This window comes from Pagrus pagrus (assembly GCF_965226575.1).
Source record: "Pagrus pagrus genome assembly, chromosome: 7".
Taxonomy (NCBI): Eukaryota; Metazoa; Chordata; class Actinopteri; order Spariformes; family Sparidae; genus Pagrus; species Pagrus pagrus.
In genome coordinates this window covers 23,799,430-23,823,380 of record NC_140191.1, presented here as the reverse complement: position 1 = coordinate 23,823,380, position 23,951 = coordinate 23,799,430, and the positions used below count along the sequence as shown (strand labels likewise).

General features: G+C 38.6%; 1 protein-coding gene across 2 annotated transcripts; it reads right to left on the bottom strand.

Moving 5' to 3' along the window:
• Positions 1-315: 315 nt before the first annotated feature.
• On the bottom strand, positions 316-23,951 carry LOC311259649 (uncharacterized protein). 2 transcript variants are annotated; one of them, XM_084356919.1, is made up of 3 exons: positions 23,645-23,951; positions 22,470-22,727; positions 316-1,444 (listed from the first exon to the last, which is right to left on the bottom strand). In XM_084356919.1, the coding sequence occupies exons 1-3, from the start codon at positions 23,786-23,788 to the stop codon at positions 1,298-1,300; spliced, it is 549 nt and encodes a 182-aa protein (XP_084213045.1). In that variant the 5' UTR covers positions 23,789-23,951; the 3' UTR covers positions 316-1,297. The 2 variants fall into 2 exon arrangements, with proteins under 2 accessions (XP_084213045.1, XP_084213044.1); XM_084356918.1 differs by lacking the exon at positions 316-1,444 and adding an exon at positions 4,011-6,043.

The following is a 23,951-nucleotide window of genomic DNA, read 5'->3' as shown; positions in this document are numbered from 1 at the left end:
CCTGGACTACCAGGAGATTGTTGCTGTTTACACCACTAGCATGGGAGCTTTGTAATGCTGGGAGGAAGAGGTTTTAGCTGGTTACCAAGCTAACTTCAGTAGATATATCTTCACTTCAATACATAGTGTCTTCATATTCTGTCAACAGTTTAACTTAATTTTTGAATGTTTTAAATTAATGCATTTATTAATTATTACATATTGCACCTTCAACACACATACACACACAGTGACTGACATAGGATAATACAACTTTAGATGAGTAATCAAGAACAAAGTGCCTAGTTAAATAGAAAATAGATGAGACAGCACAAGCATTTTTTGTCTCAATTTTATTTGCCTTTATTAATAGAGACATTTGGTATATAGTAAAATCAGCTTCAGTTAACAAAAGAGCATACAGACATTACATAGCAAACAACACCCAGGCCACATAACACACCACAGCTTTCAAAATACATGAGCCAGAGTCACTGATTGAGGAACCCAGCTGTGTAGCCATACCCCCTCCACTGTTGCTAAGTTTCTACTGATTTTTCGTGAAACTCTGCATTCATGGAAAGCTGGAATAAAGAAGAGGACTTTGGTGCAAAAAGTAACCAAATACACTTTGATGGGAAACAAAGTCACCCTTTGTTTTTGTTACTTGTTCAGCATGAGCTAAACAAAGCCAAATCTGTCTCTCCTCTGAGTATTTTTTAAGTATTGTTGTTTCTTTTATATGTAATAATATGTTAGCATACTGTCAAGAGGGTTAGAGGATGTTAGTGCATATTTACAGCCAACAATTCTGTTTCAGGGCAGTAATATTCAACCCATCAGAAAAATCTCTTTCAACTGCAGAAATGACAAAACTCAACTCAACTCCACTCAAAATGAAATCTGAAACTCTGCCAACTGCACTGATAATCATCTGCTATTTAAACATGAAATGTCAAACTCTCTTTGGATAATACTTGAAGTTTGCATTTTGTGGTGAATGTCCTGATTTTTGATGTGTGATTACAGAATGCAAATGACAAGCACAAAACATGTCAATGAAATATTAATCTTTGGAAAGTTTAAGTGGCAGAAACAATGAATTACATTAAAGAGCTTCTGCAGTCTCTTCACAATTAATGGTCATCTACTGTGGATAATGAAATCAATAACTTTTATAAGGTCGTTTAGCAATTGGGTAACTTCAGGGTAACAAATTTAAATGAAAAACTCAGACCAGTAACGTTCTTGATGTGGTCTGGTTACATGATGTCAAATGAGAGTGGGGACTAGACATAGGAAAGATGTTGAAAAAGGTTTAACGAGATAAAATAACTGAATAGTAGACAATGGAGAGGATGAGGACCCCAATGCCGACTCCCAGGCCCACGTGGTTCAGTGTCCTGGCTGTCTTGCTGTTACGCTCCGCTCTAACCCGGTCCCCGACATGGTTGGCTTCACGGGCCTGATGGTGAGAAAAATATTTTATATTATAAATGAGTGAGGTTAAAAAACAAAAGATGCCAATAAATGTGACCTTGAAAAAGATCTTGTGACAGCAAAACTCAACCAGTTAGAGTAATCACTCCACTGTCTGTTCAGTAGGTGGTAGGGAGGGAGATCAGGATTATCCATAACTAATAAAATCTAGTTCAGTGCCCTCCTCTCCATTAAAACTGCAAAGGTGTCAGGTTTGCAATCAGTGGAGCCAGCCTCCTTCATCAGTTTGTTGAGTCATTTCGTGTCACTGGCTCCAATACCTGACCGCAGCAGACTGATACAAGAGGAGTTAGGAGGAGCTTACCAGACATACTAAGATGTAAGGTACTTCAGATGTTCACTACTCAACTTACTTATCCTTTCAAAGGTTACACAGTCTCACTTAAGACCTGCAGTACCATACCACCACCCTTTTTACGCCATCTGTGGGCAGCAGACACAAGTTGACATGGCAACCTTTGGCACACTTTGGCTTACAGCTCCTGAGGAATATGTCTGAATCTGAATCTTTAGTTGCTCAATGCTCCACTATGTTCACCAGCTAGTTGTTAACTTTGTCTGTAGTTTAGTGGTAGAAAGTGGTGAGAAAACAAAGACAAATAAGCTGCAAGATGCTAAAATGCTCCAAGGAACTAAGGGGGAACGGCAAAGTCAGGTGTTAACTCTTTTTTGGTTTGTCAATTTGACTGACATCTTAAAGGAGCAGTTATGTAAGTCATTATTACTGTGCAATATAACTGAAATGAAATGACTTCAAGAAAATTAGATAAATATTTGTTCGTCCTGTCAGTAAAAACAGGGGAAACAACAAGGTTGCCTAATATTTACAGCTTACAGCTTTAGCCAGCAGTGATATGATGCAATGTAAATGAGATGGTAGAGGGGAAAGAGGAATCCCTGCTTGACACTGTAGAATAACTGATTTAGATCCACAGTAAATGTTGACATGTAATTATATTGTTAACAATGTGGTATTAATATGGATACACTACACAAATTACTCTTTTTGTCTGATCTTCAGCCTTTCATTTCCACTCTGTTTTTCACTTTGAGAACAGTTGTTTGTTGAAAACTCTCCAGATGTAGAAAATTGAACTTTTAAAAAACAGTTGCTGAAACCAAACCGACTATCCAGCCATGTCTGTAAAAAGAGTCTGTGGTAACCACTCAACCCAAGTCACAAGCAACCTGTGGCTGTGACACACATGCATTTCCGCTGGTTCCCAACTGCTGTGGAGGAAGTGAAAGTAATCTTTCTGGTTATATGTTCCAGTAAACTGTAAGAATAAGTAAGTATGGTACAGGTTACATTAAATGCGGTCGATATTGAGCATATCTTCTCTTTTCAAACAATACAAACTCAAGCTCTATTTATTTCAGCTATTCAAATACCCTTCAGCTAATAAAAGACAGAGGAAGAAAAAGATTGAATGCAGATGTTTTCGGATAAACTGACACATGTTGTAACAATAAAAGTGCATTTCAATATTGGAAAAAAAAACCCTCTATAAAAGGGCATGAGAAGATTGTTGTTTTTACAAAGGAAATGATAAAGGTGGTTTCACTGTTGTTCAGTTTTATCAAAACATATCCTGCTGTGAGATCTGATGAAGCAAGGCACCATTTTAAAAAAGGATGAGCTGAGAATCAGGCAGCCTTGTGCCTTTAACAAGAGACCAGCCCACACCCTAATCTAATCAAACTCCAACTCTCAGTCCTACACCCCTATCATATCTGTGTGTGTATGTGATTGTGTCTGAGCGTATGTTTACCAGTGAATGTGCGTGTGTTTCGTATGTGTCGTGAGAAGGCCCAGGCAGCTGTAGTGCAGCTGGTCATGATTAACTGCAGTTGTCTGGCTTGATGGCTGTTCCCTGTTCCAGAAACTGAGGCTCTGTCCTCACAACCATGCACAATTTGTACAGGATAATGTCCCAGTAAGATTCGAATTATTCAATCATTACGCTGTATATATTTTGTCTTCTTTGTTGACTAGACAAGTAAATGTTTTCATCTTTAGATCGATTTATTTAACTTCAAGAATATTTATTACATCGTAAGCATCACATCATAAAGGTTAGCGTCCTGATATAAAAGCAGCTTTTGCATCATCTCAAATCTTACTTCGGGAAACACACTTTTTTGCTTTCTTGCTGGGAGCTAGATGAGAAGATCAACAGCACTCTTACATCTGTCCATTAAATATCAAGCTATAGCTAGAGGGTGGTTAGCGTAGCTTCACATAAAGACTTGAAGCAGGGGGAAACAGCTAGCCTGGCTCCGTCTGTTAATCTATCAGCACCTTGAGTCAGCCCCAATACATGCTTCTTACTTACTAACAGTAAGTGTAATCATTTGACAACAAACCCCTATAAGTGGATCACTTAGATGTTATTTCTCCTATTATCCTCCAACTACATTTATACATGGTACGACATCGTTTCAATATCATACCATGTAGTGAGTGATGATAATAGTAGAAAGTCCTAGATTAACCACCACCACTTGTACAAAAGTCTCAGACCACCGTGTGAGTTGTGTATCACTGCTAAGTGCAGTATGTTTATACAGTGAGGTTATGGAAATTCCCCAAATTGTCCTGATAGACTCCTCCATTCATAATGCAATGGAAAAACTTGAATTTCACAACAACTTGTTGAGTACAATCAACAACGGAAAGGTGGAAACATTTCAGTTAGCCAAATCTCACTTTTTACTGGCATTTAACTCTATTACAACTCAGATTAATGAAATAAAAATGCACTTGCAAAACAGTCTGTGGTCAGTTACCTTACTGAAACTATAATGGTTTTGCAGTTTGATTGCAGAAGGTAAAAAAACATTTTCAGCACACCGCTCTCTTCTCCAAAGCCACTGAAGTATTGAAGTCATGTTGGTTGTTTTTCAGACACAGAAGTAAATGTCGGCCTTTTTAATATCTTCCAAGGCCCTTTTCTTGGAGAAACTCAATGCCTAAACACCTAACATAAAGTATTTATTTTATATTAAGACTCACATCAGCCTTTTCCTTTTTTTCCATCTGACACATACAATCATGCAGTTCTTGGGAAATTCAACATAGTTAAGTGGTAACCCCTCCTGCTATAAGTGCAGGTCTTGTGGTTTTTCTGAGAATTCAGCACAGATCATCACTTTCCTGTCTCATTTCCAGTTTACCTTTCTGTGAAAACAACACAGGATAACAGACACATTGATCAAACTGACAGATAGAGACAGAAGTTGGATTGCAGATGTACTAGAAACATGTATAAATTAATTGATGGGGAAGTGAGTGGGCAAAAAGACAGAAGTCAGCCTAACACATTTTTAACAAATGTTTTACCAACATATTGAAAGTCCACTCTCAGCTTTGCAGCTGTAACATAAATGTCCTTATGTATGGTAACAAACCTTGTTACACTCTGCCACTGGTCAGATAAAAATAATACACAGATGAAACAGCACAAGTGTTTTTTTCTCTCAATAAACTTAAACTTTATTTATAAAGAAATTTGGCATACAGTAAAATCCTACTCATTCAGTTTTGGTCAAGAAAAGCGCATAAAGACATTACTAGCAAACAACACCCAGGCCACATAACACACCACAGCTTTCAAAATAGGTAAGCCAGAGTCAGTGATGGAGCAACTGGCTGTGTAGCCATATTGGCTCCACTGTTGCTAAGTTTCTGCTGATTTTGTGTGAAGCTTTGCAGTCTTCTACAGTTGGAATAAAGAAGAGGACTTTGGTGCAGAAATGAACCAGATCCTCTCACATCGTGCACTCTCACATCAGATACACTGTGATGGGAAACAGACTCACCCTTTGTTTTTGTTACTTGTTCAGCATGATCTAAACAAAGCCAAATCTGTCTCTCCCCTGAGTATTTTTTAAGTATTGTTGTTTCTTTTATATGTAATACTCTGTTGCATACTGTCAAGAGGGTTAGAGGATGTTAGTGCATATTTACAGCCAACAATTCTGTTTCAGGGCAGTAATATTCAACCCATCAGAAAAATCTCTTTCAACTGCAGAAATGACAAAACTCAACTCCACTCCACTCGAAATCAAATCTGAAACTCTGCAACCTGCACTGACAATCATCTGCTATTTAAACATGAAATGTCAAACTCTCTTTGGATAATACTTGAAGTTTGCATTTGTGGTAGAGCAACACTATACTGACACTCAACTCCCAAGGCATCAACATTGAAAAACATTTTATATGTCCTGATTTTTGATGTGTGATTACAGAATGCAAACGACAAAGCACAAAACATGTAGATGAAATATTAATCTTTGGAAAGTTTTAGTGGTTGTCTCTACAGTACAGGAGAGTAATGGGGACTAGAAATATGGGGAAGATGTTGAAACAGATTTAGACTTAGACTTTCTGTATTTGTCAGTCAAAGTCGTGGACCATAGATACGAAAACCACTACATAGACAATGGAGAGGATGAGGAACCCGATGCCGACTCCCACGCCCACGTGGTTTAGTGTCCTGGCTGTCTTGCTGTTCCGCTCCGCTCCTGCCCTGTCCCCCATGAAGTTGGCTTCACGGGCCTAAAAGGTGGGAAAAAACATTTTAAATGACAATTGAGTGAGGTTAAAAAACAGAAGATGCCAAAAAATGGAATGCAACAAATGTTTTAAGATAAGGTTAGATTGGTTTACTGAATCACAGTATGGGTGGGCCTGACCTGAGCTTTTAATTTGCTTTTTAAGATGTATCTGCATTTTACAGCAGTTTATAGAGATTAGTCGAAATGGCGTCTCTTGTTCATTCTTGCGTCTCAAGTTGTGAATGACTGGAATTTCTTGGCCCTCGATATCCTTATCCTTTTTTCCAGTGGCTGTAATAAGGTTGGGCTGATGGATGATGCCATCATAGAAGACAAGATAACATGAAGCTGCTGTTGCTGGTCAATACATTAAGTCACCGTCCTGTTAATTATTTTCTTATTAAACCCGACCAGTTAGCTAACCTGAGATGCTCGATTATATCGGTGACAGTGGTTGTTGTTTTCACTATTGTCTTCTTAGCTAAGTGCCCTCAGTATAGCTAGTCGGATGACTTTGTTTCAAGCTTAAGGGGCTGGATACAACTAACTCCCAGATCCCACACGGCACGTCTGTCTCGCGTTCCGGCCACAACAAAGCCATAGAATTATCACGGCCATTCTAGAAAAGGCTGGTGGTTCCACCAGGTGTACCACAGCGTGTTTCAGGAGCATCCCAGAAGTGGCTCTCCCCGCGGAAAATACGCGGCAAGTCTATTGTTGACAGAATAGAGCATAGAGCATCGTGTCAATTTTCAAAATAAAACACCCTGTGCCGACTCCACATCTACGGCACAACAAAGTCGGAAATATTAACAATAAACACAAAAAAGAAATGACAAAAATGAAATAATTTAACAACGTAGCCTACTCACCCATGGTGGAAACACAAAAATTGATGAAATAAAGACAATTTCATCAAGTCAACAGTATCAGGCACGACGCTGAGAGTTGTTCTGCATGCTCCTTTCGCTGGGTGAGACAGTTGGAGGTTGCAGGTTGCTGGAGAGGATTCCCCCTTACTCGCTTTTTGCAAGTAGAAAAGGATTTAATATTCAACTTAATTCTTTCAAAAAATACAGTCTCACTTCAAACCAGCAATACTGGTTTTATTCATCAACTGTAAGAAGCGGACACCAGTTGTACTGTGAACACAACTGTAACATATCATCAAGCTGATATGGAAAACTTGTTTTCAACCAGTTGTTTATTTACACTTTTAGAAGTAATGGATCAACATTATCATTCATTTGGAATTTCAATAGAATTGGATAAATACTTCTCTGTCCTGACAGTCAAAAAGGGTAAACATGCAGTTTTGACAGAAAAAACATCCAGGTAGCTCAATTCTTACAGCAAAGCTTTAGCCAGCATTGTTATGATGTAGTATGATGAGTGTTGGCACATGAAAGAGAAACACCTCGACTGATATGATAAGAAGAAAAATCTGTGTCTGGCGCGGTGTAATCAACATGACTTGGACCATGTCCACAGTAATGTTAGAGTTGACATGTATTGATATTTTTAACTATGCAGTAGTAATTTAGATCTACATCTTTTTTTTCTAAACTTCACCTTTCCATTTGTGCTGTGCTTTTCACTTTGAATACAGAGCTTTTAAAAAACTCTCCAGTCTCCAAAAACTACACTCAGTAACAAACACTCAGTATGTTGCTGAAACCAAGTCGACTATACAGCCAAGAGTGTATAAACAATCAGTGGTAACAACTCAACCCACATCGCAACTAACCTGTGGCTGTGACACACATCTCTGCTGTTTCCCAACTGCTGTGGCAGAAATGAAAGTAAATCTTGCGGGTTATATGTTCTAGTCAACTGTAATCTGTAAGATTAACAATATGGTGCCATCTACACTCAATGCAGTTCATATTGAGCATACCTTCTCTTTTCAGACGAGAGAAGGTATGTTAAGGAAGACAAAGATTGAATGCAGATGTTTTCAGATAAATTGACACATGTCGTGACAATAAAAATGTGTCTCAATATGGGAAAAAATCCTCCATAAAAGTGTATAAGAAGATTGTTTTTTTAAAAAGGAAATGATAAAGGTGGTTTCACTGTTGTTCAACATTTCCTAAACATATCCTGCTTTTAGGTCTGATGAAGCAAGGCGCCATTTTATAAGGATGATCTTAGTATCAGGCAGCTCTGTGTCTTTAACAAGAGACCAGCCCACAGTCTCACACTCCAACTCTCACTCCTACATCCCCATCACATCTCTGAGTGTATGTGATTGTGTCTGAGTGTGTGTGTACCAGTGAACGTGCATCGCAATATTGGAAAAATACCTCCACAAAAGTACATTTGAAGATTGTTTTCTTAAAAGGAAATGATTTCACTCTTTAATTGAATGGATTACAAAACTGAGACATAATGTATCAATTAGTGGGTGTTGAGCTGCTGGCAGACAGATTTGTTCACTTTGGTCACCACTTTTTAGCACTGCTTCCAGTGTTTATGCCAAGCAAAGCTAAGCTAAGCTAACAAACATAGCGGTTTCAGTTGTATCTTCCGAAAACCAAAAGAATTACTTTCAGACTCAAACACACTATTTCTCTCTAGTCTAGATTCCTGTTCGCTCACAAGCGTATTAAATATTTTTAGTAAAGGCAAAAAAACCCTTAAGCCAGCTTAAAAACTTTTCGTTTTGTGCAAAATTGAGAATTCGAATTATGCTGTTTTCATCAACCTTTTCTAATGTCATACTTGAAAATGTGCATAAAAGTATGTTAATGGAAACAACTATTGACTGTTATTTGCCTCAAAGAATGCACATGGTCTTACAAACAAGGGCATCTTTGAGGCCTGGGATATAGCTTAGGGTGACTGGATAACATCCTTGTAGTTTAACTGGATACTGAAGCTGTCTCTCTGGTCTCATTCTTCTCACAGCCCCAGTTGCTTTCAGTGAATTTATGCTGTCCACAACGAGGTTAGACAGCTCAATCAAAGAAAGCAAACAAGAGCAACTGTGACTCAAACCCTGAATCAGGTAAAGATGCTGTCTGAAGCTGTTCCCAGAGAGTGCAGTCTTGTAGTGCTGTCACATCTCTACAAGGTTTAATGTGTTGAATTCACATCAAAAATAAAAATAATTCCAATTAATAATTTCACTTGATATTTTCTGCTCTAGAAACAACAACTGATACTGTTTGAGATTTACATCTAGCTGGTTTACTTTATTCTGAGAAACAAAAGGGAAGAACGTTAGCTAATAAATAAGTACAATGATGTTTTATATGTTACGTGGTCAGTTATACTTTCAACAACTTGATTAAACCCTAATACATGCGTCTTAGTGACTATAATCAAATAACACCATCGCCTAAAAATGGGTCAATTAGATGCAATTTCCCCAATTATCCTCCACCTGCATTATTTTTTCGTTGTTTTAATATACTATTAAGGGACTGATGAGGAATTGCAGTAATGGGATTACAGCTGTGCCATTGCTGCTACTGCGGCGATCAGATCATCCAGTGTAGTCAATGGAAATTCCCCAAAAGGTCTTGCTACCCTGACAGAATCTCTACACTCAAAATCCCTTTAGTCTCACGTTCATCGATTCATAAAGCAATTGAAGGACTTGACTTTCGTAACAACACATTGCATAAAAAGGGAACATTTCAGTGAGTTTATCTCAGTTTTTACTGGCATTTTACTATCGCAACCTCGAATAATGACAAAAATAGTTGTGAAACAGTCTGTGGTGATTGACCTGTGAACACTTCCTCAAACTACAATTGTTTCACAGTTCAAATGTAGCTCTTTTTTTTTTTTTAACGGTCATCTGTGATATTCTACTTAACAGTGAATTTCTATAGCATAAAAAAGCTTCCTTTCTTTCTCAATCAACAGATGATTTCAGGAAGTGGGAGTGAATCTACAATAGTTGATAAACCCTCCTGTTAAGTTCCACTGAGTCACTTTCCCCTTAACAGCCATTATCACAAGTGAGTGAGTATGTGAGCATGTAGTAATTTCTCCTCTACACAGAAGCAGCTGATATGTGATATTAGTCAGAAACACTCTTGTACATGTTTGTAGCTCTAAGATGAATGAAGAATCACTGCCTCGCTGTTGTATGCTCTTGCCAACCAGTCGAGTTGCATTTTACATCCATTTCTGTCAAGACTCATACATGTTGTGAAGACTTTGAAGGAATCTGATCAAAGGTATTCTCATCGTATTTTTTGGTATAATTGACATGTATGATTCCAGTGAATAATTTCCACTGAGAAACATGGTATTTTCATTTGTTTTTTACCGAGGAGCACAGAGGACTGATTGAAAGATTCGTACTCATGGTGCAATGACAATCACCATGGATATTGCTGCAAAAAAATCTACGAACTGTAAAAGCTGATGATTCCTACACGTTCATCTGTACAGCACAGAAGATTTGTACAATCAGCACATTTTCAATGTGGGCACCCAAAATTACTGTGACCAATACAGTGCACGACCAAATGTCAAATATGGTCACCATCTCCCCTTCTGTTCCTGAGTCATGGCAAGTGTTTTTGCAGTGTTTTGCATTATGACATCGCAGTCAAGTGACAAAGGCATCTGTGTAATTTTTTCATAATTAGCGTATGATTTCTTGAGTTATGACCTTTCCCTTACTTCAACTACAACAACAAAAGTTAATGCTTTATACTTTGGGTCCATATTTTATTATGGTTTCCAATGCGGGAGAATGTAATTGGGTAATGAAACTGTTCAGTTAAACAAAAAATGGGAAATAGAACAAAAATGCAAATGTTTGAAATTTGTACACGAGCAAACGTACAATTCAACTATACCCAGTGAGCAAAAAGTGGTCTAGATCACGTTAATTAGACGTCATTTATGGACATCCAAGACGTCTAAAAGACGTCCTCTGGGGAGCCAGAATGAAAGTTTTTTATAAGTCTTTTCTGGACGTTGTATAGACATTTATACGTCGTTTGTTGACTAATTCTGACTGTCCGTGGACGTCCAGATCATAGCCAGTACGAACGTCTATTCTCAACTAATTCTGGATGTCAGTGGATGTCTAGATTATAGCCTGACTGGACGTCTTTTCTCAATGTTATTTATTGACTAATTATGGCTGTCAATGGACGTCCAGATCATGGCCTGGCCCGACGGACATATCCTGTTTTGGACGTCCACAGACGTTGCCTGCTCAGTGAGTATGGTCATTGATGACCATTGGTTTTTAAAATAAATAAATAAATAACAACAACAACAAAATAAAAGAATGCCTGCCGAAGCCTCTTGGAAAAATACTACATTTTCTAAAGTGCTATGTATTCTGTAGCAATTGCTATTGTGGCTGACGAATGAGAATATCTGCTTGGTTGCATCTTTATGTCCTGCAAGCCAATATCCTTCAATCATATTATACAGACTGGCGCACCGGTGCTTAAATTGCATTAGATGCTTTCTTGCAGATTGGCTCGGCTTTCCTGCTGCTTGCCGATTGGCTGCCTGTCTACCTTCATGTCTGCCCTTTCTGATTTATCCTGCAGTAATGTCTGTGTGTGAGTGCGTCTGCCTGGTTGTCAGTGGTTCTTTCTGTGGTTTGAGACATGCTTCCTCTGCATTAGAGCAGTCATAGTCGTTGTGAGCGACGATGGGGTAAGGAGAGCAGGGGGCTGATATTTGTGAGAAAATCTCCGAGAGCAGAACTGAATAGAGCTGAAGAAAAAGGATGGAACAGATTTCAAAAGCCTGCAGGGAATTTCCCACACACGTTAAGACAAAACCAAAGTCATCATGGCTGAAGAGTCAAGCCTGACATCACACGCTAACATTTCTGTCACGTGTTTTTGCATCTCCCACTCAGTCTGTCACCCCCTCCCACACTTTTAGTACCACTTTGACAATTAGCTGGTACATTTCACGACCAAACCTCCCCCACGGCCCTAACCTTCACTCAGACAGTTTGATCCTTTATTCAGCCCTGAGCCTTCATCTGATTGGCTTATGGCGAAGGAAATGCATTCCACTCTGTGACACACATGTACCCTTTTACATACTGAGCACAGTTACATACAGATGCAGAGACACAGGCTCTGTGTTCTGCAGGTATTTTTTAGGCTCATGTGGCTGCTAAATAGGCATAGCCTCGAGGCTGCGTCCTATTTCGGGGACGCCTGCTGCTTCAAAGTGAGCTCTGTGTGATTTTCAGCTTCAAAGGGTCCACTAGGTATGTGTTTAAAATCTCACATCTGGGATTTATTATAGTCCAGTTATCTGGGGTGAGGCCCACAACGGAAACAAGCCTGTGTCTGGTGCACCCCCGCCCCAAGAGAGAAAGGACACAACATGTTGCTATCAGGATGGGAAAAACACTGGATATATTTATAGTTAACCATAACTTGGCCAGGTCAGGCCAGGTTATCACAGTGATTCATAGATAGGATTAGTGGATTACTCATTTCACCTTAAAGGTGGACAAATCAATATTTAATGGCCAGCTGTTTTCAGTGGCAATAACTCTGACAAACCAACTGTACGCGATGAACCCTGGACGACGACGCACATTCAAATTTAGCTGGTGAATAGAGGGAGCATTTAGCTGCTATAAGATAATTTGACTGAGGAGTGCAGTGGACTTAAAATAATCAGGACACAAAAAAAGTCAATGTCTCAGGATGAATGCTGATATTGCTCTCTGTGTTGTCAACAGGCAACTGTTTCCAAACATTTTTCTCCAAAAAATAAAGTGATTAGTGTTTACAGTAGGCCTACGACTAATGATTATTTTCATTGTCACATTAGTGAATAATAGATTAGAAAATGTTGATCAGTGTGACCCAAAGCCCACAATAATTTCCACTTTGCTTTGTGCACAACCCAAAGATATTTAATTCACTGCTGTGGAGGAGTAAAGAAACCAGAAAATATTCACCTTTAAGAAGCTGAAATCTGAGAATTTTTTAAAAACTTTTTCCTTAACAAATTACTCAAAGCTATCAATTGATTATCAAAACAGTTTTTGATTAACTTAATAGTTGGCAACTAGTCGATTAACTGTTGCAGTTCTAGTTTACAGCTTTTGTTTCTTTGCCAAAAACATCAGTTGATGCAGCTTTAATAAGTAAGAATGTAAATAGATGGTCAATTTTAAATGGAAGTTATAACATAAACTGATGATTTTCAGTTCTTGAACAAAGTTTTCTGAGAATTTATAGACTTTCTTTTTTATTTGTAATATAATTTTAACAGAAAGTTGAGTGTGGAGTGTGAGTCAATGGCAGTAACCAAGTTTTCTTACATTTTAACAAGTGTTAGAAGTAATTCAAAAGCTACATTGGGAAATTAAGATTCTTAGATAAGTTGACCCCTTGTGAGAGGCTTCGATGTGGGTTGTTATCTTTGCCGCAATCACATGTTATCAAAGTCAACAGTGCCACCCTGCTGAACAAATATGTATATTAACTGTGGTCACAGCTATGTGTTTATTCAGTATATTACTATGCCTTCAACTGCAACACAGAATACATACACTTATATTTGAAATACATATTAGAGAAATGATAAATATTACTTCTCTGAAATATAAACTGAGCTGTCTTCAAGGTCTGTCAAGTTAAAGAGACTTTTCTATCACCTGCTGTGTTGTTGTGGTGTATTTTTATTTTATTTCAGTTTTCATCACTCAGCACTCTCTTGACTGGCAGGCAGCGGGTGTTTGCCTTCACGTTGTTCTCTGTAGCACTGTATTATATATAGCATAGCTATATATATATATATCATAGCTTCCTCCAGTGGGGCTTGAATCCCTGGCAACATAACAGCATGCAATACACAAGGAAAGCAACGCATATGTTAAATGTTATAATTTTTGGACTACATTTGATACTCGGCTAGGAATTTTTGGGTGGCTGTATTCATAAATGGGAAAGTAAGAATTCCTTTAACAGAAAAACAGACAACCTCCATTTCAAGTGTACTTAGTCTGGTCATTCAGCTCGAGGGAGCTCTCACACTGTTCACTTATTGTGTGCATATACAGCGTTTGTTACCATTAGTGTAACAAAGAGCAAGAGGAAATGATCTATTGTTGCAGCACGGGGAAATGAATCACTAAAACTGCAACAGTCATGTCTCTCATAATTTGTAGCTGCCTTCTACTCATATTTTGCTAAATTAGAATTTGAGTTGAAGGCTTGTTCAGACATTGGTCTAATTATCACTAATGCAATGTAACTAGAAAAAGAGGTGTATGCAGACAGTGAGTTTTAAATGGAAGTAATGTTCTTGGCAGTTGCAGAATCAAGTAAACTTGATGATAAATTGCACTGTTGTTGCAGGGATGTGGTTCTGCAGAGGTACAGGAAGTAAAAAATCATGGCTTCTCACGAAAGACCCCTGAAAGTTACTGTCCGGATGTTCATCTACTGTCAATAAGAGATAAGCTGGGAAGAGCTCATGGTTTGGTAAACAAAGAGCCGTTTGATGACGCTGTAACAGGAGCGAGGAGTGGCTTGGTGCTAGAGACACAGAGTGCTGATGTCTGATCCTGACAAAAGCATCGCTTGTCTGGACACTCCAGTGTTCAGCATTCCAAATCTCAATAGAAAATAATTCTCTTTTCTGGAAATTACAAAAAAAGTATTGTTTTTCTCAGCAGTAAAGCCTTTAAAGAGAAAAATGTGAGCGTGAATTTGGCATCAAGTCAGTTTTTCCAATTGTGTTTGTGTCAGTACTTCCTCACTTTGCTCTCTTGTCCATCGTGGTTGAAAATGTCGGAAAGAAAATGTGAAGTGAGACAGATTCCAGTGGCCAGCTCTGTATCTTACCACCATTCCCTCTCTTACTTCCACTATTGCTCCAATCTCATTTCCGTCTCTGCCTTCCTCTCTGTTTGGCCTTCCAGTAAAAACTCTCAAACTGACGCAAGAACACACATAGCTTCATACATACCACGGCCAAAATATGAGAGTCTCTCTGTCCCTTTCTTCCCTGTCTTGCATTTTATTCTTTTTCTTATATCTTTCTGCTGTAACTCTCTTGGCTTCATCTCCTCCCAGTTTGTTCAGCTCCCTCAGTATGTAGCCACGAAAGAGGAAAATGGAGACGTAATAAGCCATCCACTCCCACTAATGTATACTAAATAACTGGACAGGAGCACTATCGGGTGCTGCCTGATTTTATTTCTTTTTCAGTATTCAAGGGAAATCAAGGGAGAGTCCCAAATTTTGCCAGACTGATTAGATGACCGTAATACATGACCATGTGATGGCCACAATTTGTGCTTTTTCAAATGCTATTTACAGATCATTACAGAGGAGTACGTGTTTATAAGTAGAAAACTGGTATGATAACTCTCTAGTGGTCTGTCCCTTAAACAAAAGACGTAGTTTGATATTGTTAAGTAGCGTTGGGTCATGGGAGTTGTCATCATTGTTAAACGAATCACCATAGCCAATGAAAATCTATCTGATGTGATTCATAGATGAGGCAATGTATTAAAGTTTTTTTCACGTTACATTTACTGATCAGATAACATGATAACATGGTCAGTTGACTGAGAACATTGTCCCGACAAAGAGGAAGCAGTTTTGTCTGTATTCTTGTGTATTTGATTAGAGAACAAACTGGGGAAGTGTGTCTCTTCTATTGTTACGAGCAGACAGACAAGCCCTGGTAGAAAACATGAGAAAATAATCTCCAGGTTTTTTGAAGTACTATGGTAGTGGATGCGGTGTGGCCTACTGTAGGACCTGCCCACAGAGGATGTCGGATTTGCTTGATTCATTCACTCTGATCCCAGAGAAAAACACATAGACGCGATTAACTCTATCTGGGTAGTAGCAGTAACCAACACTGAACACACTTCAGGACACAGAAAATTGAACTTTCACATCTGAATATGTTCACTTAACCTATGAAAAAAACAGTGGGAACCCAGGATAAGTGAGTGTGTGTTTGTGTCTTTGTGCACCTGTGTGTCCACATACTGATGATAATCGTTCATACCAAAACAAATACAACTTCTCCAAACATCATTAATGCTACCACAAGACTACTGCGTAAGTCCCACCTAAAAATGCTGTTATTAAAGCAAATTATGTGGATCAACTTTTAATGCTAAAATAGCAGCTTACACTTCAGCTGTGGGGCCAAATATTTGAACACAACAAAATTCCTGGGTTGGTTGGACTTCCCTTTCCTCTCTACCTTATACAGTGATAACCCCAGGTTAGACGATAAATCTCGTCAGACACTCTCACGTGGCTATATTTAAGAGTCTGTGTTGTAAGAGGATCAAACAATTCAGTATTGTTGACTTTATGTTGTTAGCCTTGCTAGCAAGTAGCTCTGTCTGCAGTGTTGGTCTCTTAGCTTGTGCACCATTTTAGTCTGGACTGAAATATGTCAACTTTCAGATGGTTTGCCAAAAATTTTAGACGTTCACGATCCTCAGAGGATGACTTTGGTAATCACCTGAATTCACCTCTAGCACCTACATGAGGTTCACATTTCTGAATTTGTCACATTTCTGAATTTGGGTGAAATATCTCAACCACTACCGGATGGACTGTCATGAAATTTGCTACAGATATCCAAGGTAGTAATAAAATTCAATTAATTTTCGTGATCCCCTAATTTTTTCTCTAGTGCTATCACCAGGCCAACCTGTTATTTTTTTCCCAACACTTTGTTTAAAGACCAAAAACTTACAAAACTAATGGCATTCTCACCAAATTTGTCCTACTTAAACATGTTTACTGACTCCTAACCAGTTACCCAATCTGAACAGCTCTTTCAGTCACCCTTCTCAACGCTGAGAAAGATTAAATGTCACATTGTTAGTGTAAATGCGTCATGGAAACTGAAAATATGTTCCAGCTATGCACATAACAGCCAAATTATTACAGTATATACACAGCTTTGTACCGATGACTTTGTATTGTCCCAGACTGACAACTGCAGATCTAATTTAGTTAATTTGATTAATGCTGCACTGTACATTAAATAAATGAATGGACCCTGGCAGAGGCTGCTAAGGAAAAATATGATACAAATGAACTGCCAAGATACGCTTTTGATCACTTTTGTAACAAAAGACATTATATCTGTTCAGTTTAACAGCAATGTGCAGTATACATGAACCCATTCATTTCTAAATTTCACTGATTCTTTCAACTATGTATGTATATACAAGTCAATTCTATCTTATCTTCTTATTATATTGTTTATTTTTTTACTTTTTATTACTGTTTATTGTAATTACTGTCCTTTGGCTGCAGTGACAAAGAAATTCCCCCATTTGCGGGACAAATAAAGGAATTGTGATTCTGATTCTGAACAGGTTTATCAAGTATTTGAGGGCATGTCAGGCCAAATTACCTCAGAGATGGTGACTCCAGGAAACTCATGCATGTTTTGTCTCAACACCGCTCTGCTATTCATTCATGCAGCTAATGTACAATCTTACAAACAGGGTGTTCATGGAAAGGAACTGTGTTCTTCAGAAAGAATAATTTGATTTGGGAATGGTCTCCATGTGTTTTAGTCTCTTGCTCCAGTATCTGACTCTCCAAGCAGAGGAAAAGGAACTGCTGTCACGACATTTTGTGCTGGGGGTAAAGGTCTTTGTCATTTCAAAAATGTCAAGTTTCTTCATAAGATCAGACATAGAGAAAGTTGTGGATCATAAGTTTATAAATAGGCCTAAGTTCATGGGGAGGAAAGACGCAAGACAGATGTAGCAGGAGAAGAGGAAACAGGACTGCCTGGGTAGTAGGTGGAATCTAGGATTAAAAGTGTTACTGTTTAGAGAGAAACGAAACTTGGAAGATTGGGAAGGCACACTATAAAAGTAAACACAGCCACAAATGAAGTCATACTGGGGTTTTTCCACCAGGCTTATCTCAGACAAGCTGAAGCTGAATGTACACCAACACTTAAGTTCGGTTTTTCAACTCTTTCACAATCACACGTGTTCAACAGTAATGACTAAATGAGAGATTGATGATTTAGCCTATGCTGCAAAGGGTTACGCATCACATTATGTGGTAAAACTAGTGTCGAAATGTATGACTACATGACCAGTGATTTATCAGGGGAAGTGATAATGTGTTCCTGACAGGTACAAACCTGCTACCATTTAGGTCTCAAAATACGGGAGTTTTTTGACGAACGCAGGGGTGGGGAAAAGTATTTAGATTTTTTTGTTGACTAACAGCTATCATTACAACAAAGCTAAAGTTAAATTAGCAGCTGCGCCCACCCCTCTTATGCCCTTTAAATCGGGCTGTGGGTTGCCAGGTTGCAGTGATAGAGTGAAATTGTATGTTGGGTTTGATTGTGTGTATAGATAGTGTTTTAAAGACAACCGGGCAACTTGGGTGACATCAGACGGACAAAATGGATCAGTGTATGACGATTATTCGTAAAATAGTTCTTGTGTTTCTTGAGTTTCTTGTGCATAACAACAAAATGAGAGGTCTTTGAACTACAGTAGAAACCCTAGAAAAGGGGAGTGTTGGCAGGCATGTAGGTAAAGGTCATAGGAGAATTACATTCAAAACATTTTCCACATTACTTTGGGTAATGGAATAAACTGTTTTCATAGGGTTATTACTTTGACAGAAAGAAGCTCCAAGGGAAGCTTTTGACAGTGAGGTCTGAATTTTTTTTTGTAGTTTTCGCAAACCATCGTTCAGGAAGTTATTATTATATGGCTGGCTGATATCAGATATCTATTAAGCCCCCCCAAAAGGCACATATTTCATTAAAACAATATACCTATCCTTTTGTAGACTAGACCTTTCCAAATGCACTGTACTTTACACTGTTTGCAGTGGATGAGAAAAAGGAGGTGGACAGAGTCACAATCAGGTTAACAAGTCCATCTTTCCAGTGATAATGCTATCTCTACTGTCCATCTAGGATAAATGTAGGACATAATATAATTAAAGTGTTTGTTAAAACGTTAGCACTGTCATCATCATTTCCTAATTCAGACGTTTCCTTCAGTATCCACACTAATCCTGTGAATGTTGTCCATGGTAACGATGCAAACAGAACCTGCAAGCAGCTAAAACATTCACAAAAATGCAAACAACTTTTGGCATTACGGAAACTGACCAACATTAGATCATTTGGTTTTAACTGGTATAGACTGGACCAGCTGGTCAACATAAACATACTGAGTGAAGTTTGTTGACATGTACTTGCTTCACAGTCCCGGTGCTGAAGTTCATGTTTTCTAAACAGTAAGTCATTGCTCCCATTTGGGGCTGCAAAGCTGCCCTGCGTAGTTGCATTTTTGAAAAGGCTTTTTATAAAATCTACATCAACTAGAGTGGAGTGTGCTTACTGTGCAGATGTAACAATAACAATTCAGATTTGTACACTGCTTTGTGCTAATGTATTTGGTTTGGAATCACCTCTTATCTTAATATTTTATGACAGCAATTGCATTTACTTTACACTATAACTCAGACAAGAGATGTGTTATTTATTTATTGGCCATAAATAGTCTGGCCACAAAATAATAATATTTAAATGATTGATACTTCCATTTAGTCAATGTCTCTATTGTTGTAACCACTGTTGTAACCATTTTTCCCCAAATAACCATTGTTTTCAAAATGTGTCCTGCCGTTCAAAAATAGTAATGGAAGATTCACCTCAGTCGTCTGTCTCTACAGAACTAAACTTCTCGTTGGAGGAGATTCCAAACTTTTGAACAAATGTTTCATTAAGTACTGTGATAATACAGCTTTCTTCAAAAATATAGTGTCAATCTGTTGTTACTGAACCAAACTGTTTGTTATGTGAAAGTTTTCCAACATGTTCTCATATATAGTGCTGGGCAATATGTCAATATTAATATATTGTTATTGTGATATGAGACTATATATTGTCCTAGATTTTGGATATTGCTTCCTTGTGACATGGCATAAGTGTCGTCTTTTCCTGGTTTTAAAGGTTGCATTACACATTGCATACATTACATTGCATTAATATTTTGTTAAAGTACCAGCAGTCATTTTTACAATACTGTCACAATACCAATACTGAGGTATTTGTTCAAAAAAATTGTGATATTTGATTTTGTCACCCACTCCTAGCATTCATGAAGTACTTCTGAAGTACTTCTGAAGTACTTCAAAATATTGAGATACATATCGTATCACAATATTATTTTAAGGCCATATTGTCCAGCCCTAAGTACACACAAACAAAGTAGGCAATAACTGACGTTGGTTTACCTTTCACTACATAGTGGCTTACTCTACTCAGTCCTGTATCTTTAGGTCTCATACAGTATCTGTTCATTACTGTGACAGCTTTGGAGGGCCAAATTAGAGAAGGCTGCTGGCTGAGTGAATACTCTAAATTACAGTCACCGCAGTCAGTCTCATGACGCAGACAGGCACCAGTCAAATAACCTACTGGCCATAACTGAAGAATAGATGGCATTCCTAATGGACTTTTCTCTGCATGTATCTCTGTAACCAGAGCCTGCTTGACAAAGAGCAGGAGAGCTCTTATATACTGTAGGAGCAACAGAGACCCTCTGTGTCAGACGACAGAGACTGGTCTGGCTGTGGGACTCTTTTCTGTGTGTTGCTTTCAAGGTAAACACTGGATGCTAAATGTGGACTAAGTCTTAAAATAAACTTTACTACTATAGAAGGTATGCACCAGTCAGTAGTCTGCCACCAGCACACACACACACACACACACGCACACACATCAACTGTCATCTCACCTAGTTTTGCATGTTTCAAGGACAAGCAGCATTAACTGGCTTGGTGAGTTGAATGTTTTCTGCAGTATACGATACACTGCATACTTTTGAATTTAATATTTAAACACATTGTGCAGAAACAAGTCAAACCACATGGGAGATTTACCATATCAAAGACTTCTCATAGCACCCTTAAGACTTAAAAACGTCCACTCTCCATGTGTAAGTAAGACTCTCAGTTAGGGTACTTAAATGTTTTAGGGCCAAATAAATGTTAAATTTGGCTTTTAATCAGTTGAAGAAGGGTGTAGGAAGTCGCACAAGAGTTTTTCCACTCTGACGAGTAAACACCAACCACATGGAAACAATCGACCAACTCTTACTTTTAAAGAAGTGCGTACTTTCCTGCTACACCTCTCTAATGAGATACAGTGCAAAAACAAACTCATTAACTTTTTGAGTTACCTCAGACAACAAAAACACTACTGCATATAAACTAAAGAGTGAAGTAACATGATTTACTCGTATTAAAGGTTATAGTGATTCATGGTTCATATCTGGGGTTTCACAACACAGAGCAGAGTAATTTTTCATACACATCGTACATAATTCATTTTCCCCACAGTGGGAGTGGATGAAACTTGATACCTTAATGCCTGGAAGATGACATTTGACTTTTAAACCAGCAGGAGAGAATGAATTACTACTACATTTCAAAAAGACACGAGCGCTAAACAAGAAACACACGTAAACAGATGAAAACCAAGCGAAAACAATAACATTATAACAGATTTGAAAGAAAAAAGGAAGGTGAAAGTTTCTGTCACCATCTTGCTCTTGGAACAACAAGGAGGTGTGAGACAATGCAGTGAGTGTTTCTCAGCGAGTACAACATAGAGGAACAAAAACATTTCCTCCGTTTATTGTTCACATCCTCTCTGTTATCTCACAGACCTTCTGCCCTTCCTGATATCACATATACGTCCCTAAACTTGGCAATTGCTGTTGAATTCATTAAGTGCTGAAAATTGGAACTGAACACCACTTATGTCTCAATTCATGAGGCCAAAATATTTACTTTCCAGGCTCTTTAAAGGTTAAATATATGAGATGCTGAGCATTAATAAAGCAGCAAACAACTATTTGCTATGTAAAGATTTAGTGGCATCCTGAACAGAGATTGACGTCACACTCTCTCTCTGTGTTTCTGAAAACATTTTGACACAGAATCTTGATTCATATTTGATCAGCACTGCCTAGTTTTACAGTTTGATTTAGGTTTTCGTGAGCAGTTTGTGTTCAGGTGGCTCTTTCTTTTATTTCCAAATGAACTGAGTGAATGACGCACACATTGTCCTGGTTGGAGATGCTGGTGCTCTAATGCAATATACCATAATCTGGTCTGCAGCTATAATGCATTTTGTGACAGCATCCTTGCTACTGGAATTATAACACATCTCTATATCCCTGCAATAATTCATTAAGGGCAGTTTTTAATTTGAAAAGTGACCTACAGAAAATATTTGGAATATTTTGACTTTTGGGTTAGTGCTTGTGTCATAGATATGCCTTGTTCAGCTGGAGGATGGACTCTTTATTGGCATGTACTCAAAATGAAATGACTTGGATCTGAGTTGGGAGAAAAGTGCATCCATGGCTGTGCACCAGCCCATAAAGAATATAAATGCGTGTGAATCAAACTCACTGAGACGGAGTAGATGAGGGCAGCAATTCCAAGTGGCATGCAGCAGCACAGCAAGGTGAAGATGGAGTAGCACAAGTAGTCGTTGACAGGGTGAGCCAGAGGGCCCTGAGTGACGTACACTGTGGGCTGGACAGCAACGGCGACTGGCTGTCCTGGGTACTGCTGACCCGCGGGGTATGGCTGCTGCCCATATGGCTGCTGTCCATATGGCTGTTGCCCATATGGGGCACCTCCATATTGTGGTGGGGATCCATAGCCCTGCAGGACGCACACGTTAAATACAATTCAGAGTCATTATCAGGTCAAAGGAAACAGGCGTGGTGAAGTCAAACCCAGCTGATGCCAGAAGTCTAGCGTGAGAGACATGTACAGCTACAGGTGAGGCTTCATGTGAAACGAAACTGCAATTTAGCCACAGGCCAAGGGGAAGTGGTGGCATCGGACTTGGCACAAACAAGTCTTTGTGGGCAATGTATGCTTGAGCATGAAAGAAGTGAAAATGAATAGTATTTTAGGGTGGGGTGAACACAGTGGTGACTCTGGCTTCCTTTCCCATCAGAATAACATTTAAGAGGTCACCTTATCACAGTTACAGGAATTCCTGCTGATTTCTTTATCAAGTGTGAAAAAACAAACTTAATTTCACTTAAAATTGGATATTTAGATCCTACAGTCATATACACATGACAAAACATATCGTGCTAAACATTTACTGAGTTTTACTGATTTATCTTAATGAGATCGAAGTTCACACGTCGAATTAATAATTAAATAATGTGTCCACGCTCTTACAGTATCTGCCAAGGAAGGTTAGTTAATAATACATTTCAAAATCCCCTGCAAGACTAACACGTCAACTACTTAGTTTATAAAAAAATATAACGTTACCATAGAACAAATAGAGTTGAATTTTTATTTTATTTTTTTAAAAGGGTGGAGTCGGCAATAATTAAGCTGATAAATGAATGTGATGCGGTTTAAACTGCTTTAAGAAATCTTTCATTATGAAGATAAATTAAGAACACTCTTCAGAGAAATTTGCATTGTCATTACCTCGCTTTCACATTTCACAATTTAATGAAAATAACAAAGTCTGAACTGCACAGCTTCTCCTTATCTGCTATAAAACTAATACATTTGTTTTAAGTTTTGAGGCCCGGTGTTGGGCAGCTTACCTGCCCCTGTGGTGGGTATGCTTGGCCGGACGGAGGGTACACTGGGTTGTCGTGGTAGGGCGGCGGAGGGGGCGACTGGCCCATGGAGGACTTCTCACCGGACCAGTCGGTCGGAGGAGCGCTCGCAGACTTGTTGGGGTCCATAATTCAACAAAAATAATTCAACAAAAATATCCCCCTTTTTTTTTTTGAACGGATGTCTCACGTATTTTCTTCCAAAGCGTTTAATGTGAAATGTCCACAGACTTTTCTACGTTGTGGCCCTGCTGCTACAATGCGAATTGTCCAAGTGCGTTGGATTCATCAA

Bases quoted from the DNA above. Each gene is read 5' to 3' on its own strand.
- LOC311259649 (XM_084356918.1), bottom strand. From the start codon at position 23,788: ATGGACCCCAACAAGTCTGCGAGCGCTCCTCCGACCGACTGGTCCGGT. The intron at 22,728-23,644 runs GTAAGCTGCCCA...TGCGTCCTGCAG, and splicing joins CATACCCACCACAGGGGCAG to GGCTATGGATCCCCACCACA. The intron at 6,044-22,469 runs GTGAGTTTGATT...CCCACCTTTTAG, and splicing joins CCCTCATCTACTCCGTCTCA to GCCCGTGAAGCCAACTTCAT.